Here is a 16,435-nt window from a genome sequence, read left to right on the forward strand (position 1 = left end):
TAATGTCAACAACAAATGTAGTGAAACCGCATGAGTGTCTGTCTTTGTCATTTGTTTAAAAAATAACATACATACATACTTGTAATCACGTCTATATCCATTGCGGGATAGACAGAGCCAACAGTGTTAAAAAGACCTGATAGGCAGCGTCCAGCTGCTTGGCTGAATGATAGAATTCAGATTCAAAAAGTGACAGATTGCTGGCCCATCGCCTCAAAGAAGAATCCCAAGTTTATAAGCCAATCCCTTAGTCGCATTTCACTACAGCCGTGGGAAAGAGATGAAGAAAAAAGAAATTCTTTAAAAAACATTTAAATCTTATGTGTCATGATTACAGCTGACTGATCACGGAATGTGTATTATCAAAAAGTTTTGATGTGGTGCTTGCTCTTATCGATGATTTTATCGTAGTTCAGGCCACAAATACAAAACTCTTACTTATTCTGAAACGTATATTTGGATGGTCTTAAAAGATAAAATTTTCATTATTTTGGATTGTAAATTATGATTTCGGATTCGAATTTGTGTACTTTACAAACTTAAATTTGAAAATAAAACCTACTTGGATGATGTTTAGTTAAGATGCAATTTTATGGGAAGACCTAAAGGAATCCTGCATTCGATTTAGTCTGCTGACATGATGATGATAATTTGATTCCAGAGCATGCCAGCAGACAACAGCAGCGGGAGTCACGTCGTAAGATTCCATGAGTCGTTGTGGTGGGTTCGTGGTAGAGGGAACAAAGCCAGTCGTGCTGCGCTGATGGTGGTATTGCAGAAACTACAGCGAGTCCTGATAAGGGTCACCAGCAGAGCGCCAACGGCCAAGGATCATGTTCATGCTTTGTAAGTTTGTCAAGTAATCACTTTTCATAATAACGCCTGATTGCATTCTCAGTTATTGTCTTTGGATTTTAGAATTAGCTTTATAATCCTTTTGTTTACAGCCTTCGTCTGATATTTATTCAACTTATTCTATTTTGGGTAATTAAGGGTCCGCTTATACGTTTAGGTTTATAGACTTTTATTCTCATAAAGACATATTTAATATCACTTACATGAAAAAATTAATATGTTCATTATCAAACTAATCTATGTTTAATATCAGAGGGTATCTACATTCATGTAACTGATCTACTGTATGTAACTCAATAAAACAGTTAGGTGCTTCTTAATTGAGTTACATACATATCATTTGTCGTTTTACCTTTGCTTTATCCATTTTACGATTAAATTTTATTGTTTTATTAATTCCAATTATTTTAGATAAACTGACAGCTCTAATAACCAAAACATTACTTCCTAACGTTTTTCAATTTCAACTTGTTTTGACTTCATCAACTAATGTGTGAGAATTAATTAAAAAATAATCATATTTTCCGCAGATTGCTGAACGTATCTCTCGACACCGCCATCCCTGGTCTAAGTCGCACCGCGGCTGCTCTAGGAGTAGAGCGGTGTGCTTGCAGAGAAGGTTACACTTCAGAGTCCTGCCAGAAACCAGCCAGAGGATACTGGTTACCTCAACAGAGGATACGAATCAGCTCTACTAATGGAACTGTTATAATAGCAGTGGAAGGAGAAGCAAAGCAGTGTGAATGTAATGGAAGAGCTGCGGCTTGTGATCCTGATACTGGAGTTTGTTTGGTGAGTGAACTAGTTCTACTTTGTGAATTCTTTGGTGTATGTTCAAGTGCTTGTATGCCTGGGGCTCAATTTTCGATATTCTATCAGAATTTCAAAATATAAGCAGCCATAACTTTAACCTTGTTTTTACCAGCAAAGTTACATTTATTTTTAGCATCAGCAGCATAGCTCTTGAAACTACTTTAAATCAGTTCTTGATTCAACACGGGCAGTCAGAGCGAAAAGTCGCATAAAAACCTGAAAATCAAATTCAGCTTGATGATGGAATTGGGACTGTCACCCTTAACACAGGGAACCCTACCGTGGGTGATAGCGCACCCTAGTTTATGTAACATTTACTTATTATAATAAAGTCATTTCATATAGTGACCGGTTGCTAACCCATCGCCTAAAAGTAGTAATAATGTTCACCTTTTCTCAGCCTACTATCTTTTTCTGAGTTAGGGCTTCTTCTTTTTACTTTCAGGTGTTTTCTTTTTACTGATATTAACAATTTGTTTTTCATCTCTCAGAACTGTACCGGTGGTACAGGCGGAGCCAGGTGCGAGAGCTGTGCCCCGGGCTACCACGGCAGCCCGCACGTGTCCCCGGGCTGCGTGGCCTGCCCGTGCCCCTCCCGCGCCAGGAACTTCGCAGACGCCTGCGAGTTTGACCAGGGAAGGCTCAGGTGTCTGTGTAAACCTGGTGAGTGTTGGCTACTTTGTAACGATATTTCTAGGTCATATTACTGAGAGGGCTAATGGTTATCGCCAGAGGAAAGTGTCTACAGATTCGGTCATGAATATAACCTCACATTCGACATTGTCGGTTCTTGAGACATAACACTGGATCTGGCAGATCTTTCCGTTGGAAGCGGTCGAGCCTTAAACTTAGCTCTAGACATAGCTTATGCGAATTACAAAAATCCGTAGAAACTTATTTTCATTAGTGGTGAAACCTAATGAACCATTTTTCACTATTACAAGCTATATTATGTTGAGTGTGTGAAATTATGTTGATGATGATGATACACACATACATACCTACATGTAGTCACGTCTACATCTCTTACGGGACAGAGCCAACAGTCTTGAAAAGACTGATACGCCCCGTTCAGCTTTTTGACTTGATGATAGAATTGATGAAGAAGCTATTCCCTAAACCTGTTTTCACATATTTTATTTCAATAACCAGGCTACACTGGCATGGAGTGCGAGCAATGCGCAGAAGGCTGGCACCGCGAGCGCGACGGTAGTTGTAGACCGTGCGCCTGCGACCCGAGCGGCGCGACACACGCCGCGTGCGACGACGCCGGCAGGTGTCGCTGTCGCGCGTTCGCGACCGGACTCAAGTGCGACAAATGTCGCGCGCTTAGGACTTACTTGGAAGATGGAGAGTGCAAACGTGAGAGTTTTTTTTTTTTATTTCATTATTATATGTGCAGTGAAATTGGTCACGAATGAATTCGAGATCGGAAATATTTAATGCACTTATACATGAAAATTGTAAACCTCGTCAGTTCACATGATGGAGGACGGATATTTGAGTCTTCTTTTTTTGTTAAATATATGCTTCCTAAAACGAAACTCGATATGTCACTGTAAAAATTTTGTAAAGTACATGTCTCGACAGTCCACTGTACAAATTAATAATAAAATTTCTTTTACAGAATGCGATAACTGCACGCAAACACTGCTAGACTCCGTTGAAGAACTAACGAACCACCTACACAGTCAAGCAAACCCCACCGAACTAAGTCGTATACCAAAGCCATTCCCAGCCGTGCGAGAATTCTCCCGGAGCGCCACCGAACTGCGCACAAGACTGAGAAACTATAAAATAGACGTAGAAAATTCTAGAAATCTTGACAACACAATTCACAGACTTGAATCTGATGAACACAAACTTTTTACTGATACTAACACATATAAGACTGAAGCATTAAAAAGACAAGATGAAGCTAGATCGTTAAGTCTTGAAAGCATGAGTGGGTTAGAAGAAGTTATTAAACAGAGAAGGAAAATAGGGGAGCAAGTTGAAGCTTTAGATGAGTTTGCGAGAGGAGAAAGACATCTTAGTGCTCACAAGGCGCTGAAAGAGGCTAGAAGGTTGCTTAGGCATATCAATGACATCAAATTGATTGACTACCTTGGAGGAGCGAATGATGTTTTCGAATCGGTAAGATGATATTATAAGCCTTTTTGGATTCCCTTAGAATCCTTTATTACCTTTTTTTAGATTTTTGAGTTTATTTTGTAGATATCTGTCGTATTCATCTTTTATAGGGTCATCATTACTTTCGTGTATTTTAAAGATTTATTTTACATCCATTAAGTGCACAAGCTTGAGACAATGTAGACGACTTAAAGTGTTTCGATACATAAATTCATAAAAATCAAAAGGTTCTTGTAAACAAATTACTTTCACTGAACTTGCTACTTGTTTTTTCGATGACTTTTGTATCAAAGTAATTATTTATATTACATCTACTTTAAAGATTAAGAGGTTTGCATTCCGATTGTACCTATATTTCTTTACAACAGGCACATCTCCAATCAACATCGGTCCAAGAATTTGACTACCGCCTCGACGATCTCTCTAAACGCGTTCGCGCTCTGCAAACCAAAATGGACGACTGGGAGCAGAAGACTGATGAATATCCGAAGTTAGCTGATGTTATTTGGACAGCCGGTGATACTGTAGCAGCGACGAGTAAGGGAATCAGACCTAGGTTGGCTGCTGTTAGAGATGCTGGGTTGAGATGCAGACTCGTCTTGGAGGTGAGCTGGTCATAATCATAGCTGAGGGTAGCAAATTAATAAGATATAACTCAATCGACGAATATTATTGTACAAAAAACATTTTATTCATTAAGATAATATTAAATTCAGATCCAATACGGGTTAGATATACCTGAAAAGGTTGCTTAGGTGTAAAAACCTGACTCATCCAATCCAGGATCTATAGTCAAAGGCGTACCCCGGGCACCTCTTCAGAGTCGTTAGGGGACTAAAGCCAGAAGGAAGAAGTTTAGCAGTAGAAAATTAACCTGACTTACCGAGACTTAAAACCTAGGATACTCCGGTGGAGAAAACCAATTTACCCAGAGTCGTGATAAAAATTAATTTAATCATGAGTCTGATCAAAACGCAAACCTTTTAATCTAATACTTACGTATTTATTTTTCATTGCTTCATAATAACTTAAAATAGATCTTCCTTCACTGCAGGATATCACGACCCTATCGGCTCATAACTTGACTGACGAGACCTACTCAGCGATGTTACTGGCACAAGCGATGGCCATAAAATTCCCTACATTAGCATCGGAGCTGGTCACACTGATGATAGCCGCAGAGGAGAAGGAAGGGATACTGTACAATCTGACCCCAATTTATAAGGAGAAGTACTTGAAGGCTGTGGAAAAACATGTAGCAGATTTGAGTGAGAAAGCCACGCAGTATAAAAGGTACAATTTTATTTGTTTTTTTACAAATAATGTCAATGGGTACATGAATATGTAATACAATAACACATTTATAATAGTATAATAGTGCCGTGTGGTTCCCGGCACCAATACAAAAAAGAATAGGACCACTCCATCTCTTTCCCATGGATATCGTAAAAGGCAACTAAGGGATAGGCTTACAAACTTGGAATTCTTTATAAGGCGATGGGCTAGCAACCTGTCACTATTTGAATCTTAATTCTATCATTAAGCCAAATAGCTGAACGTGGCCATTCAGTCTATTCAAGACTTTTGGTTCTGTCTACCCCGCAAGGGATATAGACGTGACCAAATGTATGTATGTAGGTATTATGTAATAGACACAATGGCATTCAAACCTTCAAATTGTGCCACCAACATTTATTTTTTCGTTAACATACATACATACATAAAATCACGCCTCTTTCTTTTTTCATTAATTTTCAGCTTATTCTCCGACACACGCGCAGCCTCCTCACTGGGCGTGTCCGCCGCCCGCGCATGGTCCGGAGTTGCCGACGCTCTCCGAGACGCGGCGGTATCTGCCGATGCTGCTTTATCGACAGCGGCGGCTGCTGCCTCTTTAGCGAAGGGCGCTCGTCCTGTGACGTCGTCCGGGAAGGATGTATCGGATTTGTTGAAGCAGCGAGGTGCTGAAGTATTGGCGAAGGCTGAAGGTATGATATTGCGTTTTTTATTTGAATGTTGCTTTATCGACAGCGTCGGCTGCCGCATCTGTTTTTCATGTCAAATCTTGCAGAGTTTTATAGAAAATGTGCGTGCGTGTGGTTCCCGGCACCAATACAAAAAAGAATAGGACCACTCCATCTCTTTTCCATTGATGTCGTAAAAGGCGACTAAGGGATAGGCTTACAAACTTGGGATGGGTTAGCAACCTGTTACTATTTTAATCTCAATTCTATCATTAAGCCAAACAGCTGAACGTGGCCATTCAGTCTTTTCAAGACTGCTGGCTCTGTCTACCCCACAAGGGATATAGACGACAACATATGTATGTATGTTTTATGATAAAACTTAATTCTTCCAGAACTACGCAAGCAACTAGACCAGCTCGTCCGTTCAGCAGACGCCGTCTCCGTCTCCCTTCGAGGTTTGGGCTGGGCCGAACGCGAACTAGGAGCGACTCCTCGAGCCTCAGTCAGTGCCACTTTAGCAGCGGCTGGCAAACAAGCTGACAGGGTGTTCGTGACCACGAGAGCATTGTATGATGAAGCCAGTGAGCTGAGGCAGAAGATGAGGTACCAGCTGAGGAGGCAGTTGGCTGATCTGCAAAGGCATGGGGATACGGCGCTAGGGGCGGCGCAAGAGCATGGTAAGCCCTTTTAAAATAATGGAAACAAAATTGGGTATAAATAACAAATAATATGATTAAGTAAAAAAAAAGAAACTAATTGAAAATTAGGCAGGTTCAATACAGGGTATTGAACAATTTAAGAACAATTTTACAATACTGTTCTAAATATATAGCTAAGGAGGACGTCAATAGTGTAAACTATTTAGACAAAGCATAGATGTTTGGATGTTTAACTATAAAATATTCCCTCCTTGTTTAAAAATCTATTACAATTATCGCCTCAGTAACAAATCACTGTCTAACTCTCGTCAATATAAATGTGTTACTTTTTTTCGAACAAAACAAAAAAGGTAGCCAGAAACTTCCTTCGCTTCATCCACATTCATAACTCTCTTCACGCAAGCTCGGCGGTTTTGAGTACTCTTGACCTGACCCTTTACCAGGAGTCAAGAGTCCTTAATTTTTTCTTATTATTTCTTAATTATTTTTTTATTGTACCAGTAATCGTAATTTTTATAACACTTCTATTTTTGGTTGTAGTGTCCCAAATCAGCAGTAATACAGTCCGTGGTGCAGAGCTTTCTCAGGCGTTGGCGGGGGCGGCCGGCGCACGCGCACGCGAGCACGCCGCGGCGGCTGCGCGGAGAGAACCTGCTCTCACCGCCCTGAAGGACGCTGTGGCCAGGGCTAAACATGCTGCGCAGACAGTGAGTTTCACACTTACCAACTGTTCATCTAGTAATGACGTAGATGATGAAGATGGTACTGGTCTCACTGGATCAAAAAAAAAAAATTTTTTTTCTAGCCAATCGACCAAAAGTCCGATGATCTTACGCTAGACTTAAACAGGCTGATAAAAGGTGGAAATTTGAATCTGAAGGTTATGTCTTGTGGACTTCATGTGTGATTTGTGAATGATAATAAAAAAATGAAAGAAATTTAGATATCTTCTCAGGAAGATGAAGGATTTTTGTAAATTCTACATACATTGAAAATACAACGTTCAGCTGTATCGCTTTATAATGAAATTGAGATCAAATGTGACAGCTTGCAACACCATCATCTTATAAAAAGAATCCCAAGTTTATTGGCCTTTAGTCGCCTTTTATGACATTGCTAAGAGACCGAGTCCTATTTTAATGCCGGGAACCACACGACACTAAAGAAAAATTCTATTCTATCACAATTTTGAAATTCCATCATATACCTTCCAGATATCGGTATCACTGACGTCAGCCTCTGGGCCAGGACCAGGGTGTGCTCGGTCCTATGTCCTGCGCTCTCACTCTCCCTCAGTGACGCGCCTGTCACTAGCGTTGTCCTTCGATGGAGCGGTTCGAGACGGTGTGCTGTTGTATTTGGCTGGAGAAGAGAAGATGCAGGTAACTTCTGTTTTAGAAGGCTGGCAAAATTTGCTGTTATACTAAACTTGTGATAATAATGATTATTTTTTTTTGAGCCTAAGTGGCCTACTCCACAGTGAACATCATCACAAAATGTAGTCTTTATATACTTGAATTAGGTCGTTCATTACAACTTCTGCCATCCGAAATTCTACCGAATTAAGATACTGGATCGTACTCGTACGCTCCTATCCGGTATATTACACTTTACGGCAAGAACTATCTTCAGAATGATGATTATCCACTAAAAATATTCTCATCAGCTCCGATTGCGTGCCCTTTTATCTGCAACATACATACATACATATTATCACGTCTATATCCCTAGCGAGGTAGACAGAGCCACCAGTCTTGAAAAGACTGATAGGCCACGCTCAGCTGTTTGGCTTAGTGATAGAATTGAGATTCAAATAGTGACAGGTTGCTAGCCCATCGCCTAAAAGAGGAATCCCAAGTTTATAAGCCTATCCCTTAGTCGCCTTTTACGACATCCGTAGGAAAGAGATGGAGTGGTCCTATTCTTTTTTGTAATGGTGCCGGGAACCACACGGCACTGTCTGTTTTATCTGCAAACTGATGGTTTTATAACGTTGCCAGGACAAGAAGAGCTACATGCGTCTCTTCGTCCACAACAAGCGTCTCCACTTGCGCTGGGATCTCGGCGCTGGCGAGGGTCACATCCAGCATCCTGAGCTACTGCAACCCACCCACGATGATACAGACCACACTACCTACAGGGTTGACGTTGAAAGGTGAGCATACTGACTACAGGACAAGAGTAACATATACATACATACATATGGTCACGTCCATATCCCATGCGGGGTAGACAGAGCCAACAGTCTTGAAAAGACTGAATGGCCACGTTCAGCTATTTGGCTTAATAATAGAATTGAGATTCAAATAGTGACAGGTTGCTAGCCCATCGCCTAAAAGAAGAATCCCAGGTTTATAAGCCTATCCCTTAGTCGCCTTTTACGACATCCATGGGAAAGAGATGGAGTGGTGAGTTTTTTGTATTGGTGCCGGGAACCACACGGCACATCAACTTAACGCTTAATCGATTTCCAGGATATGGAACACTGTCCACCTCCGCATTGAGCGGGCTGGTTCCTCAGTGGTGTCAGCCACCAACAGCAGCACAGCCCGGGCTGACACGCTACGGCCGACCAGGCTATGGCTAGGAGGACCCCCGGACCTTCCAGGGGAAACCTGGGCGCTGCCAGCGTGTGTACATTCCTTACATACGGACGATAGTGTGGTGGGGCTGTGGAACTTTGCTGAGCAGCCGAAGGAGGCGAAATGCACTGGTTGTACTCAAAGGTTAGTTTATACCATATAATCATATCTAAATCTGGTCAGACAGAGCCAGCAGTCTTGAAAGACTAATAGGCCACGTTCAGCTGTGTGGCCCTTTGATGGAATTGATATTCAAATTGTAACAGGTTGTTAGCCTATCGCCAACAAGTGGAATCCTAAGTTTATGACATCCATGGAAAGGTATGAAGTGGTTCTATTCTATAATGCCGGAAACCACACGGCACTTTGCTTTAGCTTTGTTCACTAATCACAAAACAATGGACTGAAGTTAAAGATATAATTTTACTATCAGATGGGTGGGATCTCGTGGTGGTTTGGCCGCCCTGGCGTGGCTGGGCGGCGGCTACGTGGAGCTGAAGAGGTCCTCACTCCGAGCCCCGGACAGGAGACACTTCAGCCTCGCGCTCACCTTCAGGACCAGAGATCGGGACGCGCTGCTCTTCATGGCTTTGGATGCTGCTAATGTAAGTCATTGGTTGTCATTTCAGTAGTTGCATACATACATACATAAAATTACGCCTCTCCCGGAGGGGTAGGCAGAGACTACATCTTTCCACTTGCCACGATCTCGGCATACTTCCTTCGCTTCATCCACTTTCATAACTCTCTTCATGCAAGCTCGGCGGTTTCGGTTATGGTTTTCAGTAGTAATTACATAATAAATACAATCACATCTTTATCTCAGGCAACAGTCTCACAAAGACTGAAAGGCTACGTTAGCATATTAAACCCGGCTTTTAAGTAGAATCCTAAGTTGTTTAGCCTATCCCTTAGTCATAGTTTTGAATTGTCATAAATACACTTGAAACGACCACATGGTAATCAATCCCATTCCATGGTCGTGTCCTAGAACTGGACAATGGCTTTCCCTTTTTTTCATATATTTCTAGCAGGGATACGTGTTTCGTATTTACGAAAAATACATACATACATAAAATCACGCCTCTTTCCCGGAGGGGTAGTTAGAGACTACCTCCTTCCACTTGCCGCGATCTCTGCACACTTCCTTCGCTTCATCCACATTCATAACTCTCTTCATGCAAGCTCGGCGGTTTCGGGTACTTTTGCAACAATCCTTCCATAAAATCAAATTTGATAACTGGCATGGCTTCTAAGCTCTTGAAACTGGACGAGTAAGGTTGCAGTTCAGAAATCCTATACTCGTATTTCCAGAACCGGTCAATATCGGTATGGCTTCGTTCATGCCGCGTGGTGTTCTCCGTTCAATACAGCGGGTCCCGGCTGGAAATCACGGCGGGAGGCCAGCACTGCGACGGGAAGCCAGCTCACGTGCAAGCTATCAGGGTCTTCGCTGGAAACAAGCTGGAGAAAGGTACGCTCGTCGGGATCATCAGCATCCTGGTGTTGTTGCCAAGGAAGAACTACCAGGAGCGTCAGATTTACTATTGACAATGATCAATTGTTTGCAATTAGTCAGGTAATCACATGAATTGTCGGATCTTTGAGACCCTTGACAGGAACTTAACCCAACTGCAGTCATGGTAACCTGGTATCTGAGAGTGTCGATTTGGTCAAGCTGTATAAAGCTCTCTGTATAAAGTATTCTAAATGTGTCCATAATTCAGAAAATAGCCGCAAAGCTGATAAAATTATGAAAAATTGAATTTTTACTAACCTTCTTGAATTCCGTCTTCCATCCTTGAATGTTGCCAGTTGCACCCTGAAATTAAATATTAAAATGTTCACTTCACTTTTTCTTCATGGAATACTAATACATATGATCGGCAGGCAGCCTGCGTGTGAACGGCGAGGAAACCCTGGGCTCGCCTTCTCCCCCGGTTCAGTCTGCGGCCGCGCTGCCGGACCTCACCAGCTCCCCCTACTGGGTGGGGGGGCTGCCCCCAGGGGCGGGGGTGGAGGCCCCCGCACCCCCACTGTTGGGCTGCCTGGGAGCTGTATCGGTAGACAGAGAAGGGTATAACCTGATGGATACGCCCACGAGACATGCTGTGGAGCCTAATTGTGGGACTAGGGTGAGTAACTGTATGGTTAAGCAGAGCAGCGTAAAGTAAGCTAAAACACAGTAGCAGTTATTAGTTCTAATCAAACCGGAAAATAATTTCCTTGTACTTACTGACTTACGTACTGTCCTTGTGTGAAAGTATTTTCTTTTTTTCTTTTATATTTCACTGAAGGAATTTGGGCAAAATTGGGAAATAAACACTTATCTAGCCCACATAGTATCCTAATACACAAGTATCTAACCCACATATAACATACAGTAGCGAAAATATCATTCATTACGTGCTTAGAAAGACACATCAACACATTATGGGTTGACACTCATTAAAGGTGTAATTGAGTGAGAATTACAAAAATTGTTATCCTAAATAAAGGGCTTAATTACACTAGTTGACAATTCCATCCAAATCGTTTGATTCTGAATTCATTCATATAATCACGTCTATAGCCCTTGTAGGATAGACAGAGCCGGCAGTCTTGAAAGACTGATAGGCCACGTTCAGCTGTTAGGCTTAACGTTAGAATTGAAATTCAAATAGTGACAGGTTGCTAGCCCATAGGAAGTATGCAGAGATCGTGGCAAGTGGAAAGATGTAGTCTCTGCCTACCCCTCCGGGAAAGAGGCGTGATTTTATGTATGTACTATGTATGCTAGCCCATCGCCTAAAATAAGACTCATCATCAAGACACCCATGGAAAAGAGATGGATTCTGAATACAAAATCGTAATTATTGGCTAACCATTCCCACGCAATCCCAGGTCCTCCGTTCAGCTGTATTCGAAGGCGCCGGCTCAGTGGAGCTCCCTTCACCAACGGTCCGGCGCAGAGGAGCCGTGGGCTTGGCGTTCAGTTCCCGAGCACCGTCCGGCTTGCTGCTGTACCGGGCGCCGTCCTCGCCTGATGATGACGATGATAAGCATCATCTGGCGCTAATGATGGTCGATGGTAAGTGAATGACTTTAGATCTTCATTCTGACTCAGGAGGTGGAAAGTGCTGGATTGAGGTCACTAGAAAGAAAGAATGTAGGGGAAATGTTACCAGCTTGACAAAACAGGGTATATGTAAGCAAATGGACTCATTTAGGATGGCGTCTGCTACTCAGAAAGAGGTAAGAACTGGACTGACGTCACCAGAAACAAAGAAGAATGTAGGGAAAATGTTCCCGGCTTGTCGACATCAGGGTTGATGTATGACCAAATGGAATCATTAACGATGTCGTCTGCTACTCTGAAAGAAGAAAGTGCCAGCTATTTAACGTCACGAGAGAAGAAAGTATATTGGAAATTCTCAATTTTGGAGCTGATGCTGGCCAATAAACTTTAAGTACTCTTCGTTTGTCGAAGACATAGCTAAGTGGAGGCACTATCCAATGCTGCAAAAGTGGAAGAGGCAACAATGAAAGGGGCATGGCATCTTAGTAGCGTGTGTGTCATATGATTAATTATCTATGACTGTCAATGTCATTGTCAAGAGATATAGAATAAAACAGTTTGTAACGGGGATACAATAAAACAGTTGTGATGGCGTCATCATGCAATCGAAGCTCGAATGAGTTTTATTTCATAAATAACAGCGTGCACCATTTTAATCTTGCTCTGCTATATTCTATACCCAGCTGCTTTCGTAAAGAGCTGGGCCATCTTCTTAGATATACATGTCTAGTTTAGTTATATAAAATAAAAAAGATTAAACAAACTAAACACACACATTTGTGCCGTGTGGTTCCCGGTAAAAATACAAAAAAGAATAGGACCACTCCATCTCTTTCCCATGGATGTCGTAAAAGGCGACTAAGGGATAGACTTACAAGCTTGGGATTCTTTTTTAGGCGATAGGCTAGCAACCTGTCACTTTTTGAATCTCAATTCTATCATTAAGCCAAATAGCTGAACGTGGCCTATCTATCAGTCTTTTCAAGGCTGTTAGCTCTGTCTACCCCACAAGGCATATAGACGTGACCATATATATGTATGTACAAACTAAACGTTACATTGAGTCTGTTAGCTCTGTCTAAGTCATAAGGGACATCCCTTAGTGCGTCATAATCGATGTGTAGTGTCAGTACATAACCGTTCACAAACATAATAAATAAATAAATATATACGGGACAAATTGCACAGATTGAGTTAGCCTCAAAGTAAGTTCGAGACTTGTGTTACGAGATGCTAACTCAACGATACTATATTTTGTAATAAATACTTGTATAGATAAACATCCAAGACCCAGACCTGTCGGAGAAAGTTCGTTTCTCATCATGCCCTGGCCGGGATTCGAACCCGGGACCTCCGGAGCCACAGACAAGCGTACTACCGCTGCGCCACAGAGGCCGTCAAATGAATGAATTAATATTGAATTCCTTTCGTTCACCAGGTGAGCTGGAGGTGACCGCATCAGCAGGCAAGGAAGACTTGAAGCTCCGCAGCAACGGGACGAGGTACGACGACCGCCGGCTGCATGTGGTCAAGCTGATGAGGTCGCATAAACAGGTAGGATTTTAATTTATTGTTATTTATTAATAGTTTGAAAACAATGAGTGATCTTGCGCGATATACCTACATATATACATATGGTTTTTAATCGGTTGCAATTTTGGAAACAATGAGGGATCTTGGGCGATATATGTATATACATATATCCTACACACATACATATGGTCACGTCTTCATCCCCATTGCGGGGTAGACAGAGCCAACAGTCTTGAAAACACTAAATGGCCACGTTCAGCTATTTGGCTTAATGATAGGATTGAGACTCAAATAGTGACAGGTTGCTAGCCCATCGCCTAAAAGAAGAATATCAAGTTTATAAGCCCATTCTTTAGTCGCCATTTACGACATCCATGGGAAAGTGATGGAGTGGTCATATTCTTCTTTTATTCGTGCCGGGAACCACACGGCTACAGCTAAAGGTGGCCTTTCGGTCTATTCATATATTTTTATATCTATGTATGTGATCCATATTTATTTATTTGGAAGATCAACAATCGTTTACAAAAAATAGCGCCACATATGTAAAACAAATGGTCAATTATAGGTCCTCACAGATACAAAACACTAATACAATAAAAAAAAGTAACATCAATCTCTAAACAATCAACAATAACAATTACAATATGTTTTATTCCAGCTAGAAATGTGGGTAGACGGCGAACGAATTCTCTCCGGACCCCTCTCGGGGCCCGCTTTCGCGGCCAGACCCCGGGCCCTCTACGTCGGGGGTCTGCCGAGTGGATACGTCGGGCCGGGGCCGAAGGTATCCTCGGGGTTCACTGGCACTATAGCCGATGTCATCGTTGACACGCAGTGAGTTTAAAAAATAAAAATTCTTCTATAGGTTTTTGAATGAAACAGAAAGGTGGTAGTTACTAAAACATAACTTAAGTATAATTATCCTAATAATATTATAAATGCGAAAGTTTGTGAGTATGTCAGTATGGATGTTTGTTACTCTTTCACGCAAAAACTACTGAACTGATTATGACGAAATTTGGTATGTAGGTAGCTGAAGACCCAGAATAACATAAAAGCTACTTTTTATTCCGGAGTTCACGCGAGATTAATAGGGTGTCCATGCGGACGAAGTCGCGGGGGGCCTCTAGTATTTAATAATAAAAAACTAATTCAAAATTATAAACAAAAAAGATAATTATTAAAAAGTTGACCCCTCGGAAGGGTTCCCAACACGCAGGCAGCATTCCCGCGCTGTATTGCAATAGCAATACGCTGCGCAAGAGAGCTGCCCGCGCGAGGGTCACCTGAAAGTTGGTAGACATATTTTTATACGCAACTGAAAATATTCAATGTCTTGTTGAAAGTCTATAGGTTCCCAATTAACATACCTACATAAATCACGCCTCTTTTCCAAAGGGGTAGGCAGTAACTACATCTTCCCACATGCTACGATCCCTGCATACTACTTTCGCTTCCGCATCTCAGTCACAGAAACGTGGAGATTTAGAAATACATACATACATATGGTCACGTCTATATCCCTTGTGGGGTAGCCAACAGTCTTGGAAAGACTGAATGGCCACGTTCAGCTGTTTGGCTTTAAGATAGAATTTAGATTCAAATAGTGACAAGTTGCTAGCCCATCGCCTAAATGAAGAATTCCAAGTTTATAAGCATATCCTTTAGCCCCCTTTTGCGACATCCATGGGAAAGAGTGGTAGTAGTTATAATTAAATTTAAGTTATGTGACGTCAACAAGTGATACCTTGTATCCAATTTTGAAAATAAATCTATTCTATTCTATTCTATTCTAAAGAGATGGAGTGGTCCTATTCTTTTTTTCTATTGGTCTCGGCAACCACACGGCACTAATATTAATTGATTAATTTTATTAACAGACTATTAGGGTTCGAAACAGCAATCGAGTGGAGCGGAGCGGCGTTGGGGCGAGCAGACAACGAACCCCAAAACGAGCCCCACACCGAGCCCAGGGCGCTACAGGCACAGCCCGATGCTGCAGGATGCACTAAGGTAATTTACACCACAATTAACATAAGTTGAGATTAAGTAATCTTAGTCAAAATCAATCATGTGTCTCGTTGTGTCTTCAATTAGATATAACTAGATGAATAGAAACGTAGAAAGAAGTAAGGAGGAGGCTTTGCCAAAAGAGTGGCAAAATATAACATACATACATACATATAGTCATGTCTATATCCCTTGCGAGGAAGACAGAGCCAACAGTCTTGAAAATACTGAATGGCCACGTTCAGCTATTTGACTTAATTATAGTGATTGATTGTGACACTTTTTTATTCTTGGTGCCAGGAACCACACGATACAAACAAAACAAACCAACAAGCTTAACTTTTCCTATCATTATTTCATAATAATGTTTTCATAATTCAACAGACGCCATCATACGCTGTAGAAGGTGGAGCGGCCAAGTTTGGGGACGCTGCGGGCAGCCACGCCGCCCTGAGGCTGCTTCCCAACAATAGGTTACAGCTGTCTCTGCAGTTCAGGACGATGAGGCCTGATGGACTGCTCGTCCTTATACCGGTAAGTGTTTCATTAATTCAATTTTTTTATTCTATATTATAGGACTAGCGACCCGCCCCGGCTTCGCACGGGTGCAAAATTATAAATGTTATTATACATAGAAACCTTCCTCTTGAATCACTCTACCTGTTACAAAAAACCGCATCAAAATCCGTTGCGTAATTTTAAAGATTTAAGCATACAGACAAACAGACTAAAATAGCGACTTTGTTTTATACTATGTAGTGATACTTCATATCGCTTAATAATTGTCAAATCTTTTGGTTTCACAACTTTGGTTGACGTCAA

The 16,435-nt window shown here is 41.7% G+C and overlaps 1 protein-coding gene across 1 annotated transcript in view; it reads left to right on the forward strand.

Moving 5' to 3' along the window:
- Positions 1–16,435, forward strand: part of LOC106136854 (laminin subunit alpha lam-3) — a 148,665-nt gene that overhangs the window by 126,268 nt on the left and 5,962 nt on the right. The window contains exons 27-47 of the mRNA XM_013337515.2: positions 662–846; positions 1,386–1,647; positions 2,160–2,331; positions 2,821–3,030; positions 3,296–3,804; positions 4,170–4,406; positions 4,856–5,094; positions 5,560–5,789; positions 6,161–6,445; positions 6,968–7,134; positions 7,642–7,809; positions 8,428–8,582; positions 8,902–9,153; positions 9,443–9,614; positions 10,324–10,483; positions 10,900–11,144; positions 11,893–12,079; positions 13,506–13,621; positions 14,262–14,437; positions 15,484–15,616; positions 15,998–16,147. Of these exons, the coding sequence (XP_013192969.2) occupies positions 662–846; positions 1,386–1,647; positions 2,160–2,331; positions 2,821–3,030; positions 3,296–3,804; positions 4,170–4,406; positions 4,856–5,094; positions 5,560–5,789; positions 6,161–6,445; positions 6,968–7,134; positions 7,642–7,809; positions 8,428–8,582; positions 8,902–9,153; positions 9,443–9,614; positions 10,324–10,483; positions 10,900–11,144; positions 11,893–12,079; positions 13,506–13,621; positions 14,262–14,437; positions 15,484–15,616; positions 15,998–16,147 (4,410 nt within the window). The remainder of the gene's footprint in view (positions 1–661; positions 847–1,385; positions 1,648–2,159; positions 2,332–2,820; positions 3,031–3,295; positions 3,805–4,169; positions 4,407–4,855; positions 5,095–5,559; positions 5,790–6,160; positions 6,446–6,967; positions 7,135–7,641; positions 7,810–8,427; positions 8,583–8,901; positions 9,154–9,442; positions 9,615–10,323; positions 10,484–10,899; positions 11,145–11,892; positions 12,080–13,505; positions 13,622–14,261; positions 14,438–15,483; positions 15,617–15,997; positions 16,148–16,435) is intronic.

This window comes from Amyelois transitella, chromosome 2, assembly GCF_032362555.1.
Source record: "Amyelois transitella isolate CPQ chromosome 2, ilAmyTran1.1, whole genome shotgun sequence".
NCBI lineage: Eukaryota > Metazoa > Arthropoda > Insecta > Lepidoptera > Pyralidae > Amyelois > Amyelois transitella.